Source organism: Perna viridis, chromosome 14 (assembly GCF_037379345.1).
Source record: "Perna viridis isolate PV_CMFRI_1.1 ecotype Kerala chromosome 14, ASM3737934v1, whole genome shotgun sequence".
NCBI lineage: Eukaryota > Metazoa > Mollusca > Bivalvia > Mytilida > Mytilidae > Perna > Perna viridis.
This window is the reverse complement of record NC_142458.1, coordinates 23,738,714-23,766,430: the sequence shown is the minus strand read 5'-3', so window position 1 is coordinate 23,766,430 and position 27,717 is coordinate 23,738,714. Positions and strand designations below refer to the sequence as shown.

Sequence of the window (27,717 nt, the reverse complement as noted above, 5' to 3'; positions counted from 1 at the left end):
AGTCTTAATTGTTTTGATGGTTCTTTTTTTCATTGGAAGATAACATATCTTTACCGCATATTCAGAAAGTTATGGAATTCTTCTGAATTTTATAGATAGTCATTTGTATTTATTACTAGGACGCTGCAACATCTAATTTAAGTCAACAAAGTTTGTATTTTAAAACCTGGTAAAAAATCAAAATTATTACAATAATTATTTAAAAGGTCTTAAAAAACCAATATGCACAAAGTCTTATAAGAAATAACGGAAAATAATATTTATTGTTTTTCTTAAAACTCCCAGTTCATTTATATAAATACTAGTACATTTTTTCAGTAATTGTTACCTTGTAATAATCAAGAGAAATGAATATAACAACAGCAAAATAAAAATACCAAACAAAACAAAAAAAAAACCATACAAAACAAAACAGTACATAATAAAACAATAAATTATCATTTTCTTCACAATTTAACGGACCGGGTGTATAACATATTCAACTTTAATAACAGCGTTCTGTATACAACCCTTCACAGTGAACTCAAAAATGAAAACTTGTCACGTGTTTGATTTGAATAAAGTGAAATAATTAAGGTTCATATTGAGCACTGTAAGAAAGTTGTGGAATTCTTTTGAATTTCATACATAGTAATTCGTATTTGTTACTGAGAATCGTATTTTAATTTTTACAGGATGCAAGCCATTTTAACAAGTTTTAGCCACTAACCAACAAATAGATGACAACCAGGTTGACGGTTTCGATTAGGAAATTAAGAACAGTAAACATTAATTCTTGGAGACTTAAACTATTTTCACTTCGGTACATGGCGAAACGGTTTGAAATAAGTTTTTTTTAAGTATCGAAGTATTTTCCGCAGGTCCAATGAATAAAATATTTGAATTGAAGTCTATTGTTTTCCTTTGCTCCAGAGGACAGTAAACCAGTCTGTTTGGCTGAAAAGTTACTTCCCTTTGCTTAAAATAAAAAAAAGACGAAGTCAAAATCTGGAATATGAAAAAGGACTATAATTACGATTATCCCAATATGGAGACGACGGACATAAATATAAAATCAGTCCAGTTTTTCAAAATCGTGGGTGTTTTCGTCATCAAGATACATGTACGTCTAAGCCATTACATCCTTTATTGTTTGTACATGTACATTATATTTTTAGTACATGTATGTGTGTCGTATCGATACAATAGTTTACATGTATAATCTGGACAATAAGAAAATTGCCGTTGAGAATTTTTGGATGATAATAGTAATTTGGAAATACTCTTTTTTCTTAATAATAATTTTCAAATCAAATATTAGGAACTTGGAAGTAACGTGTCTTCTTGCTTTCCATTCGTATCTGGAATGGTTTATGTCAAATCATACGAAAGTTTATACATGTAGTAACGCAAAAATACGAATAAAAGTCGTTGATAAATTAGTATCTTTGACGCTTATTCCGTTTTAGTTACAACTGTATAAATGCTAAGCTTTTTTCATTCATGTACCTGATAAAAATATCGACACCTGAAGAAAATTCTACACTAAGCCTGTTATACTATGCCAATACTATATAGTTATATTCCTGAATCACCGTAAAACAGAACTTCGTCAAGCGTAGCATGATACGACAGCAGTATTTCGAAATTTTTTTTACCTTTGGCAAGTTTTAACACCATATTATTTTTGACACACTTAAACTTAATAAGGACGTACTACTCATTATGGACATAATTTGAAATTCAACGCATATTACAAGAAGTTCTACTTTAAGTTTGCTCATAAAAGACCTACTCGAAACTGTAAGCGATACGTGTGACTTAAATGTATATGAAACGCAAGCAGGGATTTCCATGAAGAATGTAATCTACATGGTACAAATCAGACCCAAAATTTTTAAAATGTTGGTTTTCGGGGGCATAACCCACTATGGCCCCTTATAAGTTAAAAACCTTGAGAATTATCCGAAATCTGATGAAAATATAAAGCAGAGAGAACATTTCATCAGGTAATATTTCAAAATCGAACAGAACATATCGCAACTCAAGAACAATTAACGATACATTTTTGTATGAAGTTTATTTTGTAAAAAAAATACATGAACAGAATGTCACAAGACACACATTGACAAATATTATGATTAACAATTAACTACTAGTTATCAACACTAATTATATCATTTATTTTACCATTTTCCCTTTCAGCAATTTATTTTAAAGAGGTGGCTTTGAAAAACTCCAAAAGCTATAGATCCTCCAAAAATTCCCAAGGAATATTTTGTTAAAATTTCTAAAAGATCCGACTTTAACGTAAATAGCGAAAGTAAACGGAGGCCAACGACGACGACGATGATGACAGAGTTCCATAATACCATTACACTATATATGTAAAAAATATTGTGGTCGTTTATTGAAATAGCCTCCCCCCTCCCCCCCGACATCAGACAGTCCAATTTAAAAAGTTTTGTATATTTTATCACATAGTGCGTGTTTTCCCATTTCAAAATTCACTTATATTTAGACTACTTTTCCAGGTTTCCAAAGTATGTTTCCTAACCATGTCCCCCACCTTTAAATACTTTAAATATGCCATCGGTGTTGCAACGCCATATATAATTTGCTTTGTGATTGTCCATAACAATGAAAAAACTATTCAATTACGATTATCATTTCTTTAATTTTCAACCGGAATTACAAATATTATGTTTTGCAATTACTATTAGCAACGGCAGAGGTGAGTTTTGGTATTTATTGTATAAACATTTGCTCAGTGTCGAGATAATATTTTGTACAGATACGACACATAATGTACATGACATAATGGTGAAGAAAACTTGCAACTGAGTAAGGCCGCAACCATTTGATTTTCCGCGCGGGGGGGGGGGGGGTATTGAATTGTTTGGAAAATTGTTTGGTTTCCGGAAATGTGGAAAGAAAATACTGCAGAATAACACGTAAGAACCAAAAAGTTTGTTTTAAAGAAATGACCTAAAAAAGAAATCACACTGTCTATGTGATAGATGCTACGCACCGAAAATCAAATGGTTGCTACCCAACTCTTGATTTAAGAAACTGGACAGAAGAGGTTTTAACTATTTCAGCAGTCGCCTTGGTAGTATAAACGTAGCTACAACAAAAGATGTCCATGACCCATAACCGGTCTCATCTGTGACTCCAAGCAGACTCGATTACTAAATATTTAGATTCCGCATAATTTATCATTTTCCCCCTAAAAACTAAATTTTATTCAAATCGAAGCATTTTTAAATTTTGGCGGAAAATCGGTCATCCTGGCAATGGCGACTTTCGATTTTTCTTGTAACATAACAAAATTCACTAGCCATGTCATTGTTGTATCCAAATCAGAGGATTTTTAAATTTTTGCGGGATTATTGGTCGCCGCGCATTGGCAATGGCGACTTTTTAATCTGCTCGAAACATAAAAAATTTCACTCACGTCATTTTTACCCTTACATGTAATACCAAATTCCATCCTAATCTAAAATTGTTTATTTTTTGGCGGGCAAGTCGGGTATCATGGCAATGGGCAACATACCTTTTGATACGTTTATTCACAAATTCAGCTGGTACCGGTACTCCGCCTTATGGTTTCTAAGATCCTGGTAGGACAATGTTTGAGCGGAAGAAGTAGGGAAAAATCAATAAGGTTCAAAATTCGTTCTGAGAGCCCTAATTACGATGATCAGTTGAGGGCACATAAATTGCAAACTAAAAATAAAGAGAAAAAACGTACATGTAATACATATATGTTATTTGATAACCTTAATGTACATGTAATAACGTTACATGTATATACATGTACATATTTCAGCAGCGGCACAATCAACACACAGCTAGTCCTTTTTTAATGTTATATATGTCATTGGCAACTTTATACAATAGGAGCAACGTTCGCAGCGTTATTGTTCTGCACCAGATTTGTCATGTTTACTACATTCAAGACCGCTGAAGTGAAATACAGAAAACTGGCAAACGCAGTCATGTAGAATCCAGTTGAAACATTGTCTTCGTCTGGATAACATGATGTTGGTTCATTGAAATTGTCGTGTTTCATTAGAGGATAGTGCATATGGTAATAGTACAATGTATAGATTAGTAGTGCACCTGAAATAAATAAAATTGAACTATTTAGCATTAAACCTAACATAGTATATTAAATTTATAAGATTTCATTGCAACATTGAGTATACTTCACGACTTGACCTATTTTTTCACTAGAGCTGCTGGACATGAAACACTGGTACAGGGTACAGGAATATTTTTATAGAATAGAATATACATGTATCTCAATACCAGTAAAAAGTATGCACATGCCCGATATTGACTAAATCGATTCTATTTCATATTCAGAATTTTGTTATCTAAATAATTTCATGTTGAAACATCTTTTATAATTTGACAATTAACCTCAGCATTACGTCCTTTCCTTCATAAAATGTAATTTGCAGATAACAAAAAAGGAAAATAAAACGCACAAAAGCCTCCAAATGAAAGTCAATTTCAATTAGTATTACATGTAATATCCAACATTGATATTCGAATATTGAATGGTATGTTAATGATATAACCATAAACAGACAGGTCCAACCAAAACATAATTAAATGGTGTTAAGTTTTCATAGCTTAAAAATATCCACATACATGTACATGTAACCATGAGTCCAGCTTAATGTTAGTAATTCACAGCTTCACAACAGAACTTGCAACAAGTTCTTAGCTTTCAGGACATTTGCCGATAATATTTCTCATTTTATTGTCGGATTTACAGACTCCTCTGGTTTTATCCATTTCATAGCAATGAAATTTGTTGCCTAGTGACTCACCTTTCTTTTCATAATTTCATTTATCACGCCTTAAAATGTTATTGGAAATTTTTTCTAAAAATGCCTGTTTTTTTTTCTGGAGGTTTGTTTTTATAGATAAAACCTACTTAGACAAAACATATGTAAAATGAAGAGAAATCTTTTTCCCGCCAAAATTTCAAATGCTTACAATTTACATTTCGAAAACGAGCACACTGATACATCTTTTTCTTCTACTCACATGTATATTGTTTTTTTTCTTGGAAGGTCTTTAACAATTTCACAACCATCTGAAATCCTTGTAATTTTCAAAACGAACAGCGAACATCCTAAAGATTATCAAATATCGTTCAAGCAAAATGTATCAGTTTCAGACAGTTCTGTAGATAGTTTTAGGTGAAACTAGCTCTTGATAAGTCTTTCCCAGTTTGAAAGCGATTCTTGTAGAAAACAGAGAACTAATTTACAGTCATTGCTGAGTATGGTTTGTTTCTGACAGTTCACGATTTTCTAGAAAGTGAGGTCACCGTCTGAATCATTATCCATTGTATATTGTACTATACTCACCATTTCCAGCAGACGTCATGGATGATACTATTCTGACAGCGTTCAAAGCAAGTGGTTTTCCTTTGAGTATGGGAACCATAGTCCCCATGAGTGTACAAAGAGTAAGAAACCCAACTCCAAGGCTTGCAATGACTAAAATTCTTGCAAGTGTCCTCCATGAATCTGAAAATTAGACAATCAAAATTGGTAATAGTGTTTTTTGTTGTTGTTGTTTTATTTTTTTGTTTTTTTGTTTTGTGTTTGTGTTTTTTGTACAGGCGAACTTGAAAATGTCCACCGCCTAAAGAAACAAATAAATGATATGCTTTCTTATATGAACCTCAAATACGGTCAATCTTAATGCAATACAAACTCTATTTACCACTATATAAGATCTGGATTCCTATTTTCCTCAGTATTGGACTTGCGCAATTTTATTCCCTCTTCGAAGTATAAGAACAAAATTGAATAGGCTTGAAGTAACTTAAAGGTAATTAAAACTTTAGAATATTTTATGGCTTATTTATGCTTTTCATTTTTTTAATTGCTAATATTGTTGGCGACTTCTTGCACTCGTAATTTCAGTACTGTACATTCGTATATGATGTGCATAATTATATATGACTACACCACCTTATGTTTCCGTAGAACCGTCATTTCTAGCTAAATACGATATAACGTACCTTTAAAATACCATACCTCGTGACAGTGTATTTACTTGTATAAGAGCGGGAAGTTTACATTAAAAATGAAATGATTGGTTAGCATTGAACTTTCTGTAATATAGCTGAGAAGCGCCAAGTCTCCGAATCAGAGGTTGCCAGTTGTTTTGATTGAGAAACATTCGGGTCATCACGGTTACGAAGTCACCCGATTTAAGAGCTTATCGCAACCTCGCTTGGGTTCGTACTATTTCGGTCTTACTCGAAGGTTGTCGATCTTAGCCCGTTGACAAACTGGATATTGTTCTAAAGTGTCAAGTAGATTTACATCTATTTTGTTAGTAATGAATGTATATTATCAATCAATATCTAAAATTGCATCGTCTTCCTAAAATCGACCGAAAATCTTCAGCTCACTAAAATTTGTGATTTTTTAAAATTCTGAACCAAGTCCTTACATATATCTACGCTAGGTTTTATGGTGAAAATTAGAAAATCACTGATTGATTGGGAGTTAAGTTAAGTAGAGCATTGGATTCGTCTGGACGTTGAAAGCATACAAGCAAAAATCAGAGCCATAGAGTATCTGACGATTAACGACTTTGAAGACTTCAGTCTTCGATTTAAAATAGTCACAGTGAGCATGTGTTAAAGGTAAAAGAAACGAACTTTCACACTACGATAACAAAAATACTCACTATAACATATTAATCTTAATAAAATGTACATGTTCCACTAAAGCATTTCCATTTCACCACTAATGTGAAAACCATTACAAATTAGGAATAAAAAGTTGGAAAACGAATAATTTTTATGTTTATTAGTTTTATTCAAATAATGTACATGTACATGTAGCTCCATTTTCTTGGTAATTGGAGTCTTTTTATTTCAACTTATATTTTTGCGTGGATTAAGGGATAAATTTCACAGTATGTTTTTCTTGTAATTTTTCACGTAAAGGACCCCATCGGAAGACTTTTTTCGCTTTTTGGTGAGGTTTATGTGTTATTATAGACTGTAAAGATAACATACATACATGTAATATACATGTAGATGTAGTTCGAATGCATCTATCTATATTCAGTCGTATGTATGTGTGTGTACATGTATGAATTATAGTGTTAAATGTTTAAACAAATCTGTCTTCGCCCCACCCATACATACGAATTAACATTATACTGGAGTGAAATATGTCGCCATATCCAAACATTTGATTGGTTAGCTTGACAGATTTTGAGGCCTTTAGGTATCCCCGTAAATGTGACCCAAAGGGCGAGGTGAGCTACATGAATATCCATCACTTTGCGTCGTCGTTGTCGTCGTCGTAAACAATTTCTCAAAATTATTCTTATCTGACACTAACTCCCAACTTGGTACATACATGTATGTATTAATGTTCTTCCGGATAATCTGCCGAGAACTGATGTGGGGATGTTTGATCCCTAAATAAATATGGCCGCCTTACTCAAAAATAGAACATAGGTGTCAGGCAGCAGTTTTTACATACATGTATCTCCTAAATCGTTAGGCTTTGTCAAATTCTGACATTATGAAAGTGTTCATCTTTCGTGGTTAAACTTTCATGAACATTTGTTAAGCAATGATGAAGTTTTTTGCCCTTTTTATACGTACTTTTTTTCTATTTTGATGTTATTAATTTCATTAATGTTGTCAGAAAGTACTAGACAGAACTAATGAATGTTGTCTCTATCGTCCCTTGGGTATGAGAGGTGGGATTTTTTATCGCTTTTAGTGATTCAAGCTCCTTCGAGTCCTCGAGTTTTTATTTTGATTGGCCTAGGACATGTTTTTATGAATCCCATGTAACCAGGCGTTGTTAAGCCATATATGCGAGTATATCTAGCCATTTCAAATGGAACGTCACGCGCTTTAAATTACAAACGCAAGGTCTTTTTGTGAATTCAAAGAGATCTTGGTCTCGTTGACTTTTTGTGTTAGAAAAAAAAGGAAAACAAAATAAAACAAAAACAAATACGAAAGAAAAACAGAACAAATCAAAATAAAATTCAAAAAAGTTATTCTTCATACTGATTGAAATTCTGCTACATGTATATTCGGGTGCCTAGACGATCCTCTGACTGCTTGAAATGCTGCTACATGTATATTCGGGTGCCTAGACGATCCTCTGACTGCTTGAAATGCTGCTACATGTATATTCGGGTGTCTAGACGATCTTCTGACTGATTGAACTGCCGCTACATGTATATTCGGGTGCCTAGACGATTTTTATACTGAATGAACTGCTGCTACATGTATATTCGGGTGCCTAGATGATCTTCTGACTGATTGAACTGATGCTATACTTTAGTGACTAGACAATTATTGGCTGCTTTTAATGTTCATGTAGTCATCTAATCTTGTGTATAATGTACAATATTTCAATACTTTGCCATAAAACTTATGAGTATGATTTCCAATGTTAATATTTTAGATATTTCATGTAGTTGTTTATAATAACTATTATTGACTTACGTTTGAATATTAGCCTATATGTGATAAAACTGCACTAGTATGGGATTCAGCCGTCCAATACGGCTTTTATCCGCCAAATTCGTCATATTAGCTAAGTTAAGATCCACATTGGCCCAGGCCAATGTTACGTATTGGACTAGTTAGTCAATAAAGGTAGAATTGCGTAAGGTTTTCCATATTGGCCGAGTTATTGGTCTTTGGCTAGAGTCATTTTGGACTTCAGTTACGCCTAAGTCAAATATGGCTAGCTTCGGACCAATGACTCGGCCAATATGGAAAACCTAACGCAATAATACTATATAACGACCTTAAAATGAAATATTTTAGAGTTGTAGTAATATATGGTAAGTATGTGCAATCTGTTAAGATATTTTTCAGTGTTTTTGAGTATAACGTAAGGTGTTTCGATTTCTTTTTGCAAATATTTGAGACTTCGAAGTCAATAGTTTCCACGAGTAATTCTACATCATTTTCACAATTCAAATGAATGTATTTCCATCCAAATGAAATATGGTGTTTTAAGCCTTTGCTATTATTTTTTTTCTTTCGTCACGGCTAAAACTTGAAACAATTCTGGCTTTGCCTTTATTTGTTCACTCAGTCTTGATAACCAATCAGACAGTTTTAATTAAACTGAACATTTCTATAATACAAAAAAATACCAGTTTTATATATTTTGTAAATTTCGATATGCTGTACACGTGTTTCAAGGAGTAACCTCTCATCAGCAGCATTAGAATCAAATATGTAGGAAGATCATAATCAAAATATTAGTTGTATACAAGAAGTACTCATAACCAAATCTATCGAAAGAGGAAGCCAAATCCATCACCGAGAGGTTCTTCCATTTGCAATGCAAGAAATGAAGCTTCGGTGTTTTACGTATTATTAAATTTGGAATACTGCAGTATTTCATAAATATTTATTTAATTTATTAAATATTTATTTCATAAATAGGGTAGATAAAACGTGATATTATTCGGGGTCAGACAAGTCTGACTACTGGGATGGTAAATACCCTCGAGGACCTCAGGTCCACTAGCAGTGGTATCGACCCAGTGGTTCTTTGTAGATTTTGTATAACAACTTGTATTTCGATGTTGTAATAAATCTCTTTTAGATATTTGACATTCACTCTTATTAACTTTCACTGATTGATATCTGTCCGAGAGGTAATTTGTATGAGCTTCAGTGCATTATGAGGCAATCAATAGCCTTTTGGTATCTGAAGAAATTGATCGTGTCATATGCAGTCAAAATCTTTAAACATAAATCCATTATAACAGATGCAATGTGTTTGTTTTCTTCTAGAGGTTGCTTTCAGTCGTCCAGAATTTGTCATTGTGTTACTGTAATATCTATATCATGGTTGAAAAGCAGATACATGTAAGTATGGGTGGAAATGTAAACTAAATTGACGTATTTTTTAGTGTCATGACTCCTAGATTATTAAGGCTTCAGTAACAAAATGGCTTATTTGGTATTTTCTATTTAGAATTATCACAACTAATAATGCTTGGGTCTATTTCATGCATTGTGGTGATTTTCTTATGATTTATAAAAAAAAATATTAAAAAAAGATTGTCGATATTCCCCTAATAGGTCGCATATATTTTACTTCTAAGTTATTGCTCAACTAAAACGTCTCAACGTAAATACATGTACATGTTTTATTCCATAGATTCAATTTTCTACGTAATAAACCACAAAAAGCATAATTGTCAAGAAAGAATTTTCACAGAAAAAAATTAAAATACATGTATTAGCCCTATCCCTAGAAAACTGGTCTCAGTATCAAACAAAATTCTCATTCACAGCATACCGACAACGTGAAAGTCATTCATAATTAAGATAATGAGGTATCCAACATATCTGATCAATTCAGACTCTTAAGATATTCCTTCTGAGGAATCTAACACCCCAAGGAGAATAAGAACATTTTTTAAAGATATTGCTTTCATGAGTATTCTGTCAATATACTTGATGTATTGCATTGTATCTTCAATTGTTCTATTTTTCTGATACAAATAAAAAAACATGAATGATTGAAGAAAAAAAGAGAAATGATCAAGTCGAACGTCTCGTCCGATCAATGTGTATTTAAGATTATAGTGTAACAAACCTTTTGCGTGAACAAGATAGACATTCAGATATTTCGTTGAATCATCATTAACCGCATCATAGCTTGACCAGAGAGTTTGATATCCATACAATTTGAATTCAAATCCGCTGTTAGGATCACAGAAGTAAGTAATTGAATCATAAAGATTCCATTTCACAGATTTGCCCAAAGAACCACCAGAAAGCGCGATGGCGACAACAATAGATGCAACAGACACTACAAATAACACCTGGGATAGAACATTCCTCATACTGTTTGATACATGTACATGTAACAAATATAATTGATGTCTAAAATCTTGAACAGTTTTTTTGAATGAACGATCCTTCGTTTCATCTTAACGATAGCAAAGCTTTTTATAGTCCGGAAAATCCGACTGTACAATCCAGGTTGATGCTCTTTAATTGATTATTTTACTTAAATGTCACGTCCTTCGCTGCATGTCACATATAAAATAGAAAGTTTAGAGACCTCATGATAATAGCTGTTTGGAGTGATAGAAATAGTATATAGTATGTTATTATATATGTATTACATATTATTATATATCATAACTGAAATTGTAAGAAAGGAAACAAACTAACAAGACGGACAATTAGTGTTTGAATCGAATATTGTCTTTGAGATTACATGTATTATAGTTACGAGTAGTTTGATCACCGAACTCGTTATATTATCAGTGGTGATAAAAAGAAGGGAAAAGGTTGTTAATGTAAAACAGTGAAGTTGAATTTTTGCGTGGAATGTTCTATAATTATAGATGTATTTATTTTGTCTTACATGACAGTTTATGGTTTGTATTCAACATAATTATTTTGAAACATGTAGATCATAGCAATGTCGTTATTGGGTTTACCGATTAATCAGCATATGTTTATCAGTATTTATGTGTATTTTTTTTTTTTTTTTTTTTTTTTTTTTTTTTTTTTTATTTTTAAGAATGTACATTGTATCTTACGAATATAAAATAACTCAAAAGTTAAACAAATGAAGTTTAGCAGACAACTGTGATAAACGAACACACTCATTCTCATAGGATTTTAACTATCACTCTTCCTAAAAATCAGGCAGAATGAGATTCATGCATGTCAAAAACTCACCGAATTCAGTTTTATCTCTCTTCATGCATGTCAAAAATCCACCGAATTCAGTTTTATTTCATCTTTAGAAACAGTAACTGATCACGTAACCAGTCTTAGTTTTTCATTTGGTTGTTGCGCTTTTGAGATGAAAATAGATTTACACAAAATTGACACTTTGCAAGAGTTAACATTCTTGCTTTATTATATTTGGTTGATTTTAGTGGGAAATGAATGTATGATTTTTTTAAAATAGCAGATCTCAATGCAGAAATGATTATCGTTATCCGAAAGGATAGCATATGTTGACTGAAAACAGCATTGTTTGTTTGGTGGGTTTTTCTTCACCATGAATCAGCTAACCATTGGCAGTGTCTGAATTTTACATGGACTGGTACAAAAGTACTTAAGTATGATAGAGCAAAGAAAGTTTTTTTCCTAAGAAAAGTTTCTAGGCCTACATGTATATCATTTATTAAAGATTTCAGCTTTTCAACTTAATTACCATTTGACATTTAATTTTACTTGCAAAAGAAAGAGTGATCCAAACAATAGTTTACATGTACATGGTGACTGATACAAGTATGCATACAACTGACCAAATATGCCTTTTGTTAGACTCTTCGTATTGCGTACATGTACATGCATATCTCCTGAACAATATGACAGGTTAGGGCTTTCCGACCCAAAGCATGTGTATGACAAGATAAACTTCAGTCAGTTATTCAAGACTGAGCTTCGTCATTAACAAAAGTTGGTTACCTTTAAAAAAAAATCTCGCATAATCCTAGAAAGAGGCGACTGTGATCCACAATGATAGAAAATATCCATGTATTTAGTGTCATGCAGCTTGTACAACTCAGAGTATGTTACCTAGTGTGTAGTGAAAGATGACACTCACCCCACAAATGATATTCGTCAATTAGTAACTTGATGTTAACTTTCTTTTATTTTTGCATGTGTTTTATGACGGGGTTAAAATTAATAGACATGAAAAGTATAATAAATTTTATCATCACAAAGGATACTACATGCATTATCATAGTCAGATGGAAGTTCATCTTATTCATCTATTATTTTTTCAGCATTTTGTCGTTTTAAGTCAGGTCATATTCATCAGCCAACCATTTGAAGGTCCAATTCTAAATAGGAATCACTGCGTTCTTTGTGTCCTTGATTAGTTTTACAATATTGATTACGTTTAATACAGCCGAAGTGAAGTAAAGGACACATGCAAAGGTCGTCATGTAAAATCCAGCGGAAATATTGTCTTCATCCGGGTAATGTGATGACGGGTCTATAAACCATTCTGATTTCAGTAAAGGATAGTGAGTGTAGTAATAGTACAAGGTATATGCTAAAATACAACCTGCAAAAATCAGAGAAGATTGTATTTGCCTTGATGCATGGACATTAAACATGTTTGACTGCATAGATTTGTACCAACGCTGGGCCCTAACAAGTTGCATGGCCTACTATATATATCCGATATATAGTATATATAAATCTGCATTAATTTTGGCTAGCTATATCTTGCATATGTACGACAAACTGCTCATACTCTCCGGGTATGTAAATGCACACCAATAGATAAATGGGGAAATGGAAAACTAAACAAAAACCAGTTATCAAAAACTCAGAATTTATGAACGTGTATGCAGGTCTTAAATATGTGCATTTACATATGCATTTGAAGTTACAGAAATATTTAGTGCTAAACTATAAATGCAATGAACTTAAATAACAGTATACATGTACATGTACCTGTAGAGTATATATATGGTGTAGACCCAACATGGCAACGAAATAGTTTCTCTTTGGTTCAAATACACCTAAAAACTCTCTACATTTGCAATTTCTAAGTATAAAAAGTCAATACATTTTTATTTATCTCTCGACCACATTACAAAATGCTTCAAGTACTTATTTTCATATTTGACAGCTTCTACCACGGATATGAACTTTAATCCTGAACCAAGGTCAAATAAATACTTTACAGGTAAAACTAAAAAATACTAATAGTTTATTTACATGTACCTCTACTCAATACATTCCTCAATCTATATTATGAATTTCCAAAATAAACACGTTTGAATGATTTATATACTTTACATGTATATGTACAGTAATTCTATCATAATGAATCCTACGTAGCTCATTTGAAAGCTAATTGATGCCTTGTATGTTTTGAATATTAAAAATATTAGTAACTATTTCTTTTATTGTAATTTCTTAAAGTGAATTTAAAAAAAAACTTACCGTTTCCAACGGTCAAAGTAGAAGATACAATGCGGAATGAGTTCAGAGCAAAAGGCTTTCTGTTGAACAATGGAATAAGCGTACCAGTTAGCAGGACAATTAGAGATACTGGTCCAACACAGATGCTCACCAAAATCAGAATTCTTGCCAATAAACGCCAGGAATCTATAAACAGCGAAAATATGCTCATGATTGTTACCTTGCTTCATATACAGTTAAAATATACACTATCAGTGTGTTTTAATATGAAATTTTCATAGACAGATATCGGTGTAAATAAAAATGTCAGAATATATGCATGGGGTGGGGTAAAAATTTTGGGGGCCGCCCACCCTGTACCCTTTTACCAGTTGTTACCCCCACCCCACCCCTTCCCCCTTGCCTAATTCGCATCCGTAATAAACGACAAGCGCTATATAAATACAGATAGTGGAAATAATTTTAATGGTAAGATGCAAAAATACCAAATCGTAACTACAGTAGAAACTTACCATGCGCAACAGGTGTATAAGCAATTGCATAATCGCCGTATTGACCTCCAGATGCGTCATAACTTGTCCATAGTGTTTGATACGCATACAGTTTGGACACGGGACCATCTTTTACGCCCCAGTTTGTTCCACTGTCGTAAATATTCCACTTGACAGATCTAGCTAAAGAACCTCCAGAAAGTCCAAGAGCTAACACAATGGAAGCAATGGACGCAAAAAATAAAATTTTCGAAAAAGTTACATCCATGTTGCCTCAGGAAATTTGCTTTTACTGAAACAGACTGAGTGTTTATATCACAAGTTAGTGATTAAAAGTAACAATAACATGTAGCTTTAATTTTTCGTTTTATTCTGCTTCCTACAATAACTCTGATGGGTTAATTCTGACTGCAACACATGCAAACTTTCTAAATCTACCAGAACATCTCTGTATTTCATACAAGTAAGTGTGAATATGATTGTTTCGAAAATCCTCTTGCGGCAAATCCTTAAAACTTAAATAAACTTATAATATGTCTCATTCAAATGAATTTATTATCATGCATGTATATACACAAGTCATATATGCACACGCGTGAAAATCCAATCTAAAATAATAAATGCATGTCTTTTTGGTGACAAAAAAAACAACGAAGTTCTTCTCTTAACAAAATGGCATTCGAAATAAATGTCTATGGTCATATATCCTCCTTTATATACAACCTGTATTTAATCTAGAATTAATATATTTACTGTGGGTTACAGAGAGATGTTATATGATGGGAAATGGAAGTGGGAGCTAGAGAAAACCACGATAAGACCGAAGATAATGTAAACAGTCCGTCGTCGCAGCGATTAGACATTTGGTGATTGGACTGTGTAAAGTGTCATTGATATCTTATATCCTGAAGTGTTCTTGATGATAATATTTTGATTTTGAAATTTATTCAGTTTGAAGTGGAATCAATGTGAAAATAGCCGTCAATACTAGCCCGCATGGAAGCTAGCCGTCAATACTAGCCCGCATGGAAACTAGCCGTCAATACTAGCCCACATAGAAGCTAGCAGTCAATACTAGCCCGCATGAAAGCTAGCCATCAATACTAGCCCGCATGGAAGCAAGCCGTCAATACTAGCACGCATGGAAGCTAGCCGTAGATACTAGCCCACATAGAAGCTAGCCGTCAATACTAGCCCGCATGGAAGCTAGCCGTCAATAATAATTATGAATATTCATAAGATTGAAGTGCGGTCAAACAAAGTTTTGTAAAAATTGAAGTATGCGAATCGATTTCGCTATTCTTAATATATTGCGTGCAGAAAACAAGAATAATGATAAAACATACGTCTGAGTCTGTATACTAAAGCGTACTTTTAATGATGTTATGAAATATAAAAAAAGTAAGTTAAGTGAAATAAAATAATTATAATGTATCGAATACGCAATAGGGGTGGATCCAGGATTTCAGGTTAGGAGTGTAAATAGAACGCGAAGTAAGAAAATTATCTTCGTTAGAGATTTTAAAAAGATTTCAGACCCAAAAAAAACCAAAAATTTTATGGGGTGGCAATCATGAATCACCGCCCGTGCAGGTACTTTTTTTCAACATATACACGTGCATATTACTCTTCCAATTATGTTCTAATCCTAAGAATTAGACTGTTAAGTATAATAAATAATATTCAATATCTTTTTAGTTTTGAATGGTAATAAAAAAATACTTTGACCCTAGGAATTATGATAATTTCGCTTATTGTTTTCCTTGAAGGTCATTTTGCTAATGGAAAAAAAATCTCTATCACTAATAATAAACTTTAAAATTTCTTATAAAACTATAAAAAGAAATAATGACTTTTCGATAATAAAGTATACTACATGAAATTTGCCGGAATTTTGAATTACTTGTAAGATTTAAAGTTTTCATGCATTCTACTGTTCAAAATGATCGTATTAAGAAAGTATTCATTTGTACAACAAAATTTGAGTTTGCGGAGCTTTAAATCCTCAAATATAAACTTTTTAATTGAATGGATGAAGTTGTGTGGAAGTAATTCCTGTCTTATTTCAAATTAGTTCGTATTAAAGATGTAGGCATGTATTCTCAAGGTTAACAAATCTACCCCGTGCAGGTCCGGATGTTAAAAGATTGATTGATTGATTGTTGGGGTTTAACGTCCGAGCAGCAATATTTCAGCTATATTCAGACGATGAACATGAAATGGATGATAAAATGAACATGAAATGATGATGAAATGAAAAATGGGATGGGACACAAGGACAGTAGGGTCGACAAATTTTGATTGCCACTAGAAAAGGGAGGGATGGGTAAGGTCGGGCAATTTAGCCTCCTGTGGCGGAGCGCAGTGGTTCTTACTCCTATCGAATACCACAGCAGGGTTCTTTAACGTGCGAGGAACGTGGCATCTTTCCCAACACGGTGCACCACTATGGTTTGCGGTCAAGTTTTCCGTATTATAGCCTGACAACCCCAGCATGTAACATGCCAGGGGTACCCCATTCCACCACCTGGGGCACACATCCCAGTTGCTCTGTGGGCAGAGCTACACGGGACCCGGATGCTAAAAGAATAGGCCTGCAGCAGCACTAAGCTTGTCGTAAAAGACGACTAAATAGTGCTCAGAACCCTAGCCGGGAGCTAGGGCGCTCTGCCCACAGAGCAACTGGGATGTGTACCCCAGGCGGTGGAATGGGGTACCCCTGGCGTGCTACATGCTGGGGTTGTCAGGCTATAATACGGAAAACCTGACCGCAAACCATAGTGGTGCACCGTGTTGGAAAAGATGCCACGTTCCTCGCACGTTAAAGAACCCTACTGAGGTATTCTTCCGGAGTAGGAACCATAGGGCTCCGCCACAGGAGGCTAAATTGCCCGACCCTACCCACCTCTCCCTATTTCCAGTGGCAATCAAAATTTGTCGACCCCATTGTCCTTGTGTCCCATCCCTTTTTCATTTCATCATCATTTCATGTTCATTTTCTCATCCACTTCATGTTCCATCGCCTGAATATAGCTGAAATATTGCTGCTCGGGCGTTAAACCCCAACGAACAAACAAACAAACAAACATTTCTCTTTTAACTTATCCTACGGTTTTGAAACAGGGGAAAGGGTAAATAATACCAACGTTTTGAAACGTGTTATTTGAATAGAAAAAAAGTCGAATGAATAAAATTTATGAAATAAAATGTTACATGTATTTGTTATATATAAGGCAAATCTTTGATTTCAATAATATAAGGCATATAAAATTGCATGGTAACTATTTAAATACGTTGGAATATGCAGAAACGTAGACTATTCAAGATACTTTCCAGCGCTGATAGCATTTCAAACTTTCCATTGCACATGTATTGATAGCGAGGAAGAGATTTTGACAAAAGATACAAATTTGCTACCAAATAACTCCTTGTAGTATCCAGCTGAAATTTCGAGCATGACGAATATACATGTAATGTGTAGCTTTTTTTTCAATTCCTTTTTCTAATACAAACCTGTATATATTTTCTCGCAGTCAAAATAACGAATTGGTTCATTCTGATATTTACTTTTATTCAAATTCGATTTATACAGTGGGCTTCATTAGGAATTGACCCCTGGGTCCCTACAAAGGCTAAGCCTCCACATGCTGTTGAGTTATAATGCAGCCAAAGATACATGTATCTCTCCCCGTTTTGTAAAAAGGAGTAAGATCTAGTAGTGCTTTTGCAAAGAAAAAAAAAACGCAGAATAAAATAATGAACCAAATTCGAAGTCAACCTGGGAGACCAAGGTCTATCAGTCTGTAGGTTCATCTTAGGACTGAGATTTTAACCATTCTTAAGGACTATCAATTCCCAAAATATTTGGAATTTCCGTATCTTCCTTTGTTATTTATTAGGCAATTTTATTAAAAAGCTTCACCGAGCACAGCATAATAGTGATCGAACAGTTGTGCAAGCGTGGACACTATATTAGTTTTTGAAACACAAAGGACTTACAATTTATATAAACACGACACATGGTTTTGACACTTTATTTAAAAAGAAATAAATAAATTAGTTAAAAATTTTCAAATCAGACCAAATATAAAAATGTCGACTTTTAGATTGTGGCTCCTGTGACCCATTAAAACTCGAAAAACAAGAGATACCTGAAATTTCTATGGAAAATGCAGGCAAAGATTTTAGGAGGAATCCAATAAAATTTTATGTTTCGAAATCGGACCAAAAATGTTAAAAAAATCGATTTTTTTATATGGCCCCTTTTGCCCTTTATAACTCAAAAACCGTACGATATAACTTAAGGACTATCGATTCCCAGAATATTGGGAATTTCCATATACATGTATTTTCCTCTGTCGTTGAGAATAATTTTAAAGCCCCCCCCCCCTTACCATTTATGTACTAACTTCGAGGTGGGTGGCTGGGACCAAGGTCCATCAGTCTATCTTGGGACTGGAATGAGATTCTAGGCCACTTAAGGACAATCGATTCCCAGAATATTGGAAATTTCAATATCCTCCTCTGTCGTTGAGAAAATTTAAAAAAGCCAAATTATAACCCAGTTATAATAGAATTTTTACAAATTTAAAATCTGGGAAAATACTCAACCGATACGTGTATTATATATTTATTTGATTATATTAGAATTAAGTAATAATGCTTAAAGCTTATCATGCTAGATCTACATAAAGCTTTCGACACAATCGACCATAATATAAGGTGTAGTAAATTGAAAATATTGGGTGTTGAAGCCATCGATTGGTGTAAATCATATCTTTCAGACAAAATACAATTTGTATCATGTGATGATATCATGTCAGAAGCAATGAATGTACATGTATCTTGTGGTGTCCTGGCATATTGGGTTCTCTTTTATTTTTAACATACATGTATGTCAATGACATGTCCAATAGAATTGACAATGAATGTCAACTTATTTTGTATGCAGATGATGTAATTTTATTTCGTCATAAAGATCATAAAGCTGTATCCTATAAATTAAGGAAAATTTTGGAAAGTTGTTTCGATTGGCTTATCGATAATTAAACTATCACTCCATCAAGAAAAAAAAACGAATGCATGTTGTTCGGTCAACCAAGGAAGATCAAACTTATATCCAATTTCTGTGTAAAATATTACAATCATGTCATCAAATCTACTGATGATGTTAAATGTTAAGGTGTATATCTAGACAAGTATCTTAACTGTGATTATATCATTACAAACATTGTCCAGAAAGTTAACTCAAGACTGAGTTGTATGTGTATAGAAATGCCAAATACCTATACCGTAGATCAAGAATGACTGCTGCATTAATACAGTGATATATTGGTTGTTCCTGTTCATCTTGATATAGTAGTATTGGGAAGGGGATGGCAAAGAAACTATAAATATTATTAAAAAAATTGTGATGATCATTCTGGTTTGGGACCAACAGCTAGCATAAACTGTTGAAAATATAGTGAAGAAGCTTACTAGCTACACTTAACCATGTTTTCATTATTTGAATGGACAATTTATCCTTGTTATTCATCGTCATGTTTTCATCTGAATCATACTAGTCATTTAATAAACCGATTTGAATGTATTTGTTCGAATTCTTTAAGATATTTTTAGTAACGAAAAACATAAAAAAAAACTACGTTAATTGGACTTCTTTTGATTTGCTCACAGCACTCGAAGACAACATTTCCCACGTTTATCGTCAAATTATTGGAATTCCCATGGGGACCAATTATGCACCACTTATAGCGGAATTCTTTCTGTACTAATACGAATCAAAATTTATGACTAGTATAAATATAGGCCCTTCTGAAGGTGTTATTAATTTTTTAAGTAAATATGTTTGAAAGGGTCTTCATTTATTCTAGCCATAAATTGTGTTTCGTAACAATACAGAAAAGGGCCCTCAATAAGTGTTTCATAATGGGTTCCCATGGGAGTTCCAAAAATTTGACCATATTAAACAGTATCGCCAAAGCGAATGAAAATATATTCCAACAGGAGTTCGAGTGCTATAAGCATATCAGAAGTTAACATAGACATATATATATTCACTTCCCGATTAGTCAAAGGACGCATAATACCTCGACTCCTCATGATGAATTGATTTCAAGTTAAGTATGTGGCTTCATATAGATGGGCATGCGCTGTTAATGATTTTGTTTGATGTCCATTTGTCTTTTTTTTCTTTTTTTTTCTTTTCTTTTTCTTTCTTTTTTTTTATTTTTGAGGTTTTTGTTTTGGAATGAAAGAGGGAACTTTCATCACTTAATTCTCGACTGTCGCCAGACAAAATGATTTCGTTATTATGTATGTCGCATTATATAGTTGTTGCATACATGTAACATCAACTCCATGGGTTATTCTGTGGAATTCCTGTGTGCATGAGTGGAAATACACCAAGCAGTACATAGCGTACAACTTCTATCATTTCCAAACCTATTATTTTATGCTTCGCAGATTTCATCGGTTCAGAGAAGGTACACTTACAAGGTTTTTCAGTGCACCCTCTTTGTACCTATAGAATCTGCGAAGTATACAATAAAACATAAGATTCTCATTTGCTGACTTTGTGCCATAATTTTGCAAGAAGTAACAAAATATCCTAACAAAACAAGGGGATATAAGCCTCCTCCTGCATCCACTACTTTCATGCATGTATGTAATCTAGGGCCCATCTATAAAAAAATATATCCACCCGAAATATGGACGTATTTTCATCATTCTCTAATACTTATTGTTATTCACTCATACAGAGATATCGACATTTTTCAAACATTTAATTTTATCCCATAATATGGGTATAAAGATTGTCAACAATTCATGTACCGATATAATTATTCTAATATATCATTCGTGGGGGGGTTCATCTTACCAATATATTGATTAAATGTGTAAAACATTCATAAACCCGGAAATCACGGATCTTTTAGGTTGACTCTGCAAAGAATTACATGAAGGCAGGCTAGCACTAATTACATGTACTGTGGAATGAACGTAATTGCATTGCAATATATTTTGATCTATACTACACTGAAGATTATAAATTTGTTGATTTTGAAATCGTTTATCGAAGTACTTCATTCCGCGTTGACGATGAACTTTACTGATACATTGCAACTTTATTATCATGGGTTACCGTACAATGCAACTGATGCAAAACGAGTCAATGTTTTTCAATACACTACCTATATGTCTTCGTACATTATGATTATAGCACGTAACGCATATCTTATTAAACAAGATTGTAATGAATATATACATACAATGAATAATCATATATATAAATATATGTACACAATTGGGGTACAAAGTTTTATGACGTTTTAAGACATTTAGAACAGCAATTTAAATATTGAAAAATTATATGGTAAGATGTCGGTTTTAAATTAATCAAATAATATTATTTTGGCGAAGTTGTCAATGCTTTATAATTTTGATACCTATAAAGATATGGAAACAAGTAATTGATATTGTTTATTATTTTCCAGTTTCAACTGCAACTATGTCGGTCTCTTTGTTAGGCGTCACAACACTTTTACGATATTTGAAATAAACGGCCACATTCATACAGTTTGTAATAGCGGATATAAATAACAGAACGCATGCACACGCAGCCATATAAAATCCGGTTGACAAATTGTCCTCATCCGGGTAGTGTGCATCGTAAAAAGACGGTGCTAACAGTGACGGGTAGTTGCTTTTGTAGTAGTATAAAGTATAAGCCATTATACAACCTGCAAAAGAAGTATAAACGTACTTTAATACGGGAGAAACATGTTCTTTAGGTGTGACTTTACGACACACATCAAAAGACTATTTTGTGTGCACTGCGGTGTATGCAAGAGCATCAACTTCAAGAAGGCGTTTGCAATTCTGTTGCATGGTAAAGTAATGAGGTATGATACATGTTTCTAGTCTGAGCAACAATGGCTGGTGGTTGTTTTGGTAGTAAGTAATGAATGAGAAAGAGACAACAAAAAGAAATATTGTTCAGGATATTTCACTACCACAGTACATGTAAATACAAGAGCCTTTCGGTATAGAATTCCTTTTTGACATGGGTATTTTGTAAAGCAGTTTGTTTGATTTCAAATATAAAGAAAGGAGAGTGTGAATCAATTAATATAATTTTATCTATTGAACACAGCGTTTCGAAAGTCTTATTCAGAATAAACCACCTCGCCTGATACCAGGGCCGCACAAAAAAGGAAAATATAAACATATTGATTGAATATCTATTTACATTTGATTTAAATATGCAAACATAATTAAGATTGCAGTATGAAGAACACATCAAGTATATTAAACATTTCTCGGATTCTTTTTCAGTCTTTTTCTTTGCAACCCATTGAGTCAAAAAGTCAAGTTTTTTTCTGACTCCATCGATCGAGGTGCAAGACATCCTTTGGACATCAAATATATATAAATTAATAATAAATGATGTCGAGAAAGTTTCGGAAACACTTACGGATATTGAGTGTAATCCTACTCATTGAAAAATCGCTTGAATGACTTATTTTTACGATGTCAAATCCCTAGGGTATCGAATGGCTTATTAAGTATATTATGCTTAGTACTATCAGTTAATACTTCTAATGTATTTTGATGACTTGTGACGATTTTCGTAGTCAACATTAATAAAAAAAAATGCCAAAATGACATTTTCGAATTCTCTATAACAAATTCTATAAATTCGACTCTATAAGTTATTGCACGACGAAAACGTCTCCAATATGATTCAATAGATAATTTAATGTTCTTAGACTACACCATGAAACAAAGAAAAACGCATTTTCCAAAAATATTAAAAGTGGTACCCCTACCCCTAAAAAACAGGTTTCAATATGAAATAAAATATCCATTCACCATGTACCAACGATGTTAAACTCACAATTTTGGCATTTATATCTAAAATTTCTGTTCAGTTAAACACCGTAATTCAAACAAGCTTTTATATAATACAGTACTTTAATATAGTATCTTAGCATTTAAATTAGCTCATGTTACAAACATTTGAACACTGATACACAGGATAAAAAATGTTTGAAGAACATAGAAGAAAATATCACGCGTATTGCATTTACAGACTTGTCGTGAAATTTTCTGTCCCACCGTATAAAACTTGTAAAATATTCTATTTCTGAAAACCATTCATTGGACAATGCCGTTCTTTTTAGTTATTCGTAATGAAGTTGGCGATTCCTTGGACAATCTTTTGTTTTAATTTTTTTTTTAATCAGTGTTGATTTTTGCTGCATCGTTGTCTTCACACAAAATGTTCCGAGTTGGATATCCCCCGCAGTTGTGGATTAAAAAATTGCATATTCTTGAGAATATGTACAGTGCACACTCACATACACAAATTTTGGAGTTAATCTAAGCCTGGAGATAGTGTATTTTAAGGTAGTAATACTAAGAAGCTTAAAACATCGTGGTTTTTTGCTTTTAACGTTAATCAAAACTTTTTTTTATTAATTGCCGAGAACAACTTGTCCAATAGTATGAGAAAAAAACATAATGAATAATTTTGACAATCTTTTAGATTTTCGATTAATTGCGTTGCATTGCGCTGTTGTGTGAAAGAAGCTTCGCAGACTAGAAAAAAGACATCGGATATCTGAATGGAACTAACCGAAGATAAAACAGATGTATACGTCATAATGTAATATATTATATTCTGTGATTGTGACAGTTGTCTGTCGTATTCGATCCTTAGGAGGTTTATTAATCGAGAAGATCGATGTCTAATTCCAGCTTGCGCAGGTCATTTCACACAACTATTTTTTACATGTTGTACAGAACTTATTTAATTTCGCACCAGCAGACGATGACAATAAAGCTGAGCCAATTCTACAGGAATTTAAAACAAAATCTTTTTTTCGTGTGAACGGTAGAAGAGTTGCTGTTACAAGGACAATCAGTGAAGTGCTCCCTACTCCAATACTGGATATAATTAGCAGTCGTGGTAGCACTCGCCATGAATCTAAAAAAATAAAACAAAACAATTGAAACTAGGATAAGTGTAAGCAAAGCTCAGTATCGCGATACCTACGATTCCCTCAACAGAAACCATATAGGGAACTCCTGTATTGATTTAAGGCATTCAGACGTAAATACCAATGGCAACATGCGAAGTATTTGTGAAAGTGTTACAAAATTCCATTCAGCAGTGCAGAGGAGTTGCAAATCAGAAGATGGTCTCCCTTGGTCGACCAATGACAAAGCCAATGGTTTACCCCAGGAAACAAAAAAAAACTATTCAGACCCCCCAAAAATATAGAGGTACACAATGGTATCTTTTCATGAAGAATTTATGCAAGTGTAATCAAAGTCCTTTTAGTGGATTTGAAAGGATGTGATCCCCTTAAGATTCGGTCGACCAATGACATAGTCCATGGCTTTCATCAGGATACCCAAAAGTCATTCAGATGGGAACACAATAAATAGAGGTGAACAAAGACATTATGTAATAAATAATTTCATCAAATTCCATTAAGTGGTTTCAGAGGAGTTGTAGATACAAGAAGAACGGACCGGCGAATGAGCGGATATCATGTACATGTACATACCACCCGCTTTTGTAGCCGTGGGCATAAACACACTTGATCTTATTTTTATCGTGCGGGAACTTCTCGCCCCTCGAAGACTTTCAACGGTATTAAGTGTTAAATAAATAATCTATCTTTGGCAGTGAAATTAAAATGAATTCTATTTCTCTCTAGATGTTTTGGAGCTTTTAAGGCAAAAATAATTTTGACTTACCGATTTGATTTTTTTTCATTTTTTCATTTTTTTTTTTTTTTTGCTACAAGTTATTTGCATGTAAAAACATTACATATTAAAGGATGCTTTTAAAAACAACCTATACACACGTCGATTGATAGGTAACTATACGTACATACAATAAAATGCAAATGTTTATAAGCACGTCAGTTTTCTCCATATTTTTTTTAATTTTTGATTTTTTTTTAAATTGCAAATATTATTTAGCCTATTCCAAACCAATGTTAATGATGTTATACCCTCAGAAAAAAAATTAATTAATAATTATTACCAGATAAAAGCAAGCTTTATTCATTTATTTTTTTATTTTACTAACTTTGAACTTGAACGTTTTATTATGGACAATAGTTCGTGCTTCACATTAACAACAACAGTTTATGTTGAACTGATTTCAGTGTCATTTTCTCACCTTTCTTGATAAAATCATAGGCCTGAACATAAACTTGGTCAGTGGAACCATTACAAGCATCGTAACTAGTCCAAAGATTCTGATACGCAAATATATACCACACTTTGCCGCCGTCCACACCAAAGGTTGTTCCAGTATTATAAAAGTTCCATTTTACAGATTTTGATAATGATCCACCAGAAACGCACAATGCTATGACGATTGAAATCGATGAGGCGACAAATAATGCGTTTGGTAATGTTAAGTATTTCATCCTTCTTTTTTGTTTTTAGCGCTATGATCTCTTAATATATTACATGTACATGTAAAATAATAACCTTCTACCGAAATGCAATGCACATCATGAGACTATAAAACACCAAAAGAAATGACACATCAAATTTACAAGAAATATTAAAAAATCAAAATAAAAGTAATCATTATTATTCCAATACAAAGAGAGAAAAATATAACATTAATGTCCAAATCACGGAAAGGTTTTGATGAATCCTTGGGTCAAGATGATGGGTTTTATATGTTTTTCGAACAAAGGAAAGTTATCTTGAAATTAAAAGAAGGGTTGAAATTTATCAGTTCATCATAAATTGTAGACAAACAATTTCGATTGATACTTTAGACCTCAGAGGGGAATGTTGACAATAGAGAATGATATACACGAATTGTGATGGATAATTTAGGGGACATGTTACCATAATCATTTGTAAAATTGACTTTTAAATCTGCCTTATTTAAATATATGACTGTTATGGTCAATTTTATTGGCACTTTAATTGATATATTTACAAATTTCTGTTGGTAAGAGTTAATAGTTCGCCAAATAAGTTATGAAGGTAATTTGGTTGATGATAAGAAGAAGCATGCATATATAATACATGTATCTGCCAAGTGTAACCTACCGTATTGATATATTTTAAAATAGTTGTGCATTTAACTATATATTATCTAGCAAAGGGTTTATTTTTCTTCAAAATTTACGTAAATATGGTATCTTAAATTCTTTTTTTACCAAAATTTTAACGTACTTTCCTACATTATTTTGAAACATTTACATGTAACCGTAACAGTTTTATTTTTCACAAAAATTGAAATGTTTATGTTTCTGTAGAAAAGAAGGACGTGTTCGGAAGCAAGGCCTATGAAAAATCTTCGTCATTAGTCATGTTTTCATCCATAATAATCGGCCTTTAGTCATACATATTCGTTGGTCTAGAAAATTACATTACATGAATTGTGTTATCTAGTATTAAATTAGTACTCGGGGGTTTCTGGTTAGAGTGAGATAGGCCTTTAAAACACCAGAAACGAAAATACAAGTATGGAATATTACATGTATATTCTTACATAAGCAAGTGAGTATGCCAAAGTTCACCAGACATTTATTTACGTGTCATAAAATTTGAAACAGAAAAATAGGAAAAACAAAACGTCTGTAAAGTTAATCCTGCAAAAAATATATAATTTTCTAGGTCATTTTAATTCCATCAACCAGGTTTGTCAAGTTTATGGGTCATGAACCGGGTAAAGGTAACCATTAAGGAAGTTTATGACAAATAATACTCTGCGGACATATAAGATCTTAAGACCTTTGACTAAATAACTCGTAGTGGTCGTTCTTGAAATCGTGACGTTTCTATAGTGATTTTAATTAATATTTGTTCACGTGATCATCGCATCATACCTGATCAAAATATAAAGTATTTTGTAATCTTCTTTCAAACTCAAATTTCTACATTTGTCGATTTTTTACATTTTCCTCACGTGCAGCAGGTGTCTCCAAAATGAATAAGTTTACAAAACCGGCTGTAAAGTCGGTTCTTTTGCATTTTCCAACTATTTGCTTTGTATTATTTTCTGTTTCCTTTGTATGTTGCGTGATATCTACAAACCAGGATGTCAAGTGGAATGAATATTATGCCGAAATATATCCAGACACTAATATTTATACTTTTTATTTCAATACACTATGGTACAGTGTTGACGCAAAGCAATATGAAGGGGCGAAAGGAACTGGAACATACCATTCGATATTGAAATTATTCCGAGATGGTAAGGAAACACTGTAATGCTGTAAAATTTCATATCAC

The 27,717-nt window shown here is 33.1% G+C and overlaps 3 protein-coding genes across 3 annotated transcripts; all 3 read right to left on the bottom strand.

The window, feature by feature from the left end:
• Positions 1-2,214: 2,214 nt before the first annotated feature.
• LOC148598703 (uncharacterized) lies at positions 2,215-11,058 on the bottom strand. The gene is made up of 3 exons (XM_088561961.1): positions 10,626-11,058; positions 5,370-5,531; positions 2,215-4,104 (listed from the first exon to the last, which is right to left on the bottom strand). The coding sequence occupies exons 1-3, from the start codon at positions 10,873-10,875 to the stop codon at positions 3,872-3,874; spliced, it is 645 nt and encodes a 214-aa protein (XP_088418087.1). The 5' UTR covers positions 10,876-11,058; the 3' UTR covers positions 2,215-3,871.
• A 1,683-nt stretch (positions 11,059-12,741) lies between these two features.
• On the bottom strand, positions 12,742-15,064 carry LOC148598702 (uncharacterized). Its single transcript, XM_088561960.1, has 3 exons — positions 14,455-15,064; positions 13,964-14,128; positions 12,742-13,073 (listed from the first exon to the last, which is right to left on the bottom strand). The coding sequence occupies exons 1-3, from the start codon at positions 14,699-14,701 to the stop codon at positions 12,847-12,849; spliced, it is 639 nt and encodes a 212-aa protein (XP_088418086.1). The 5' UTR covers positions 14,702-15,064; the 3' UTR covers positions 12,742-12,846.
• Positions 15,065-21,918: 6,854 nt separating this feature from the next.
• Positions 21,919-25,886, bottom strand: LOC148598701 (uncharacterized). Its single transcript, XM_088560251.1, has 3 exons — positions 25,634-25,886; positions 24,260-24,424; positions 21,919-22,175 (listed from the first exon to the last, which is right to left on the bottom strand). Exons 1-3 carry the CDS (start codon positions 25,884-25,886, stop codon positions 21,919-21,921), a joined length of 675 nt encoding a protein of 224 aa, XP_088416377.1.
• Between the last annotated feature and the right edge of the window lie 1,831 nt (positions 25,887-27,717).

Coding starts and splice junctions, on each gene's coding strand:
- LOC148598703 (XM_088561961.1), bottom strand. CDS start 10,875: ATGAGGAATGTTCTATCCCAGGTGTTATTTGTAGTGTCTGTTGCATCT. Junction 5,532..10,625: donor CTATCTTGTTCACGCAAAAG/GTTTGTTACACT, acceptor TCTAATTTTCAG/ATTCATGGAGGACACTTGCA. Junction 4,105..5,369: donor CATGACGTCTGCTGGAAATG/GTGAGTATAGTA, acceptor TATTTATTTCAG/GTGCACTACTAATCTATACA.
- LOC148598702 (XM_088561960.1), bottom strand. CDS start 14,701: ATGGATGTAACTTTTTCGAAAATTTTATTTTTTGCGTCCATTGCTTCC. Junction 14,129..14,454: donor TTATACACCTGTTGCGCATG/GTAAGTTTCTAC, acceptor CGCTGTTTATAG/ATTCCTGGCGTTTATTGGCA. Junction 13,074..13,963: donor TACTTTGACCGTTGGAAACG/GTAAGTTTTTTT, acceptor TGATTTTTGCAG/GTTGTATTTTAGCATATACC.
- LOC148598701 (XM_088560251.1), bottom strand. CDS start 25,886: ATGAAATACTTAACATTACCAAACGCATTATTTGTCGCCTCATCGATT. Junction 24,425..25,633: donor CTATGATTTTATCAAGAAAG/GTGAGAAAATGA, acceptor TTATTTTTTTAG/ATTCATGGCGAGTGCTACCA. Junction 22,176..24,259: donor TTTATTGTCATCGTCTGCTG/GTGCGAAATTAA, acceptor CTTCTTTTGCAG/GTTGTATAATGGCTTATACT.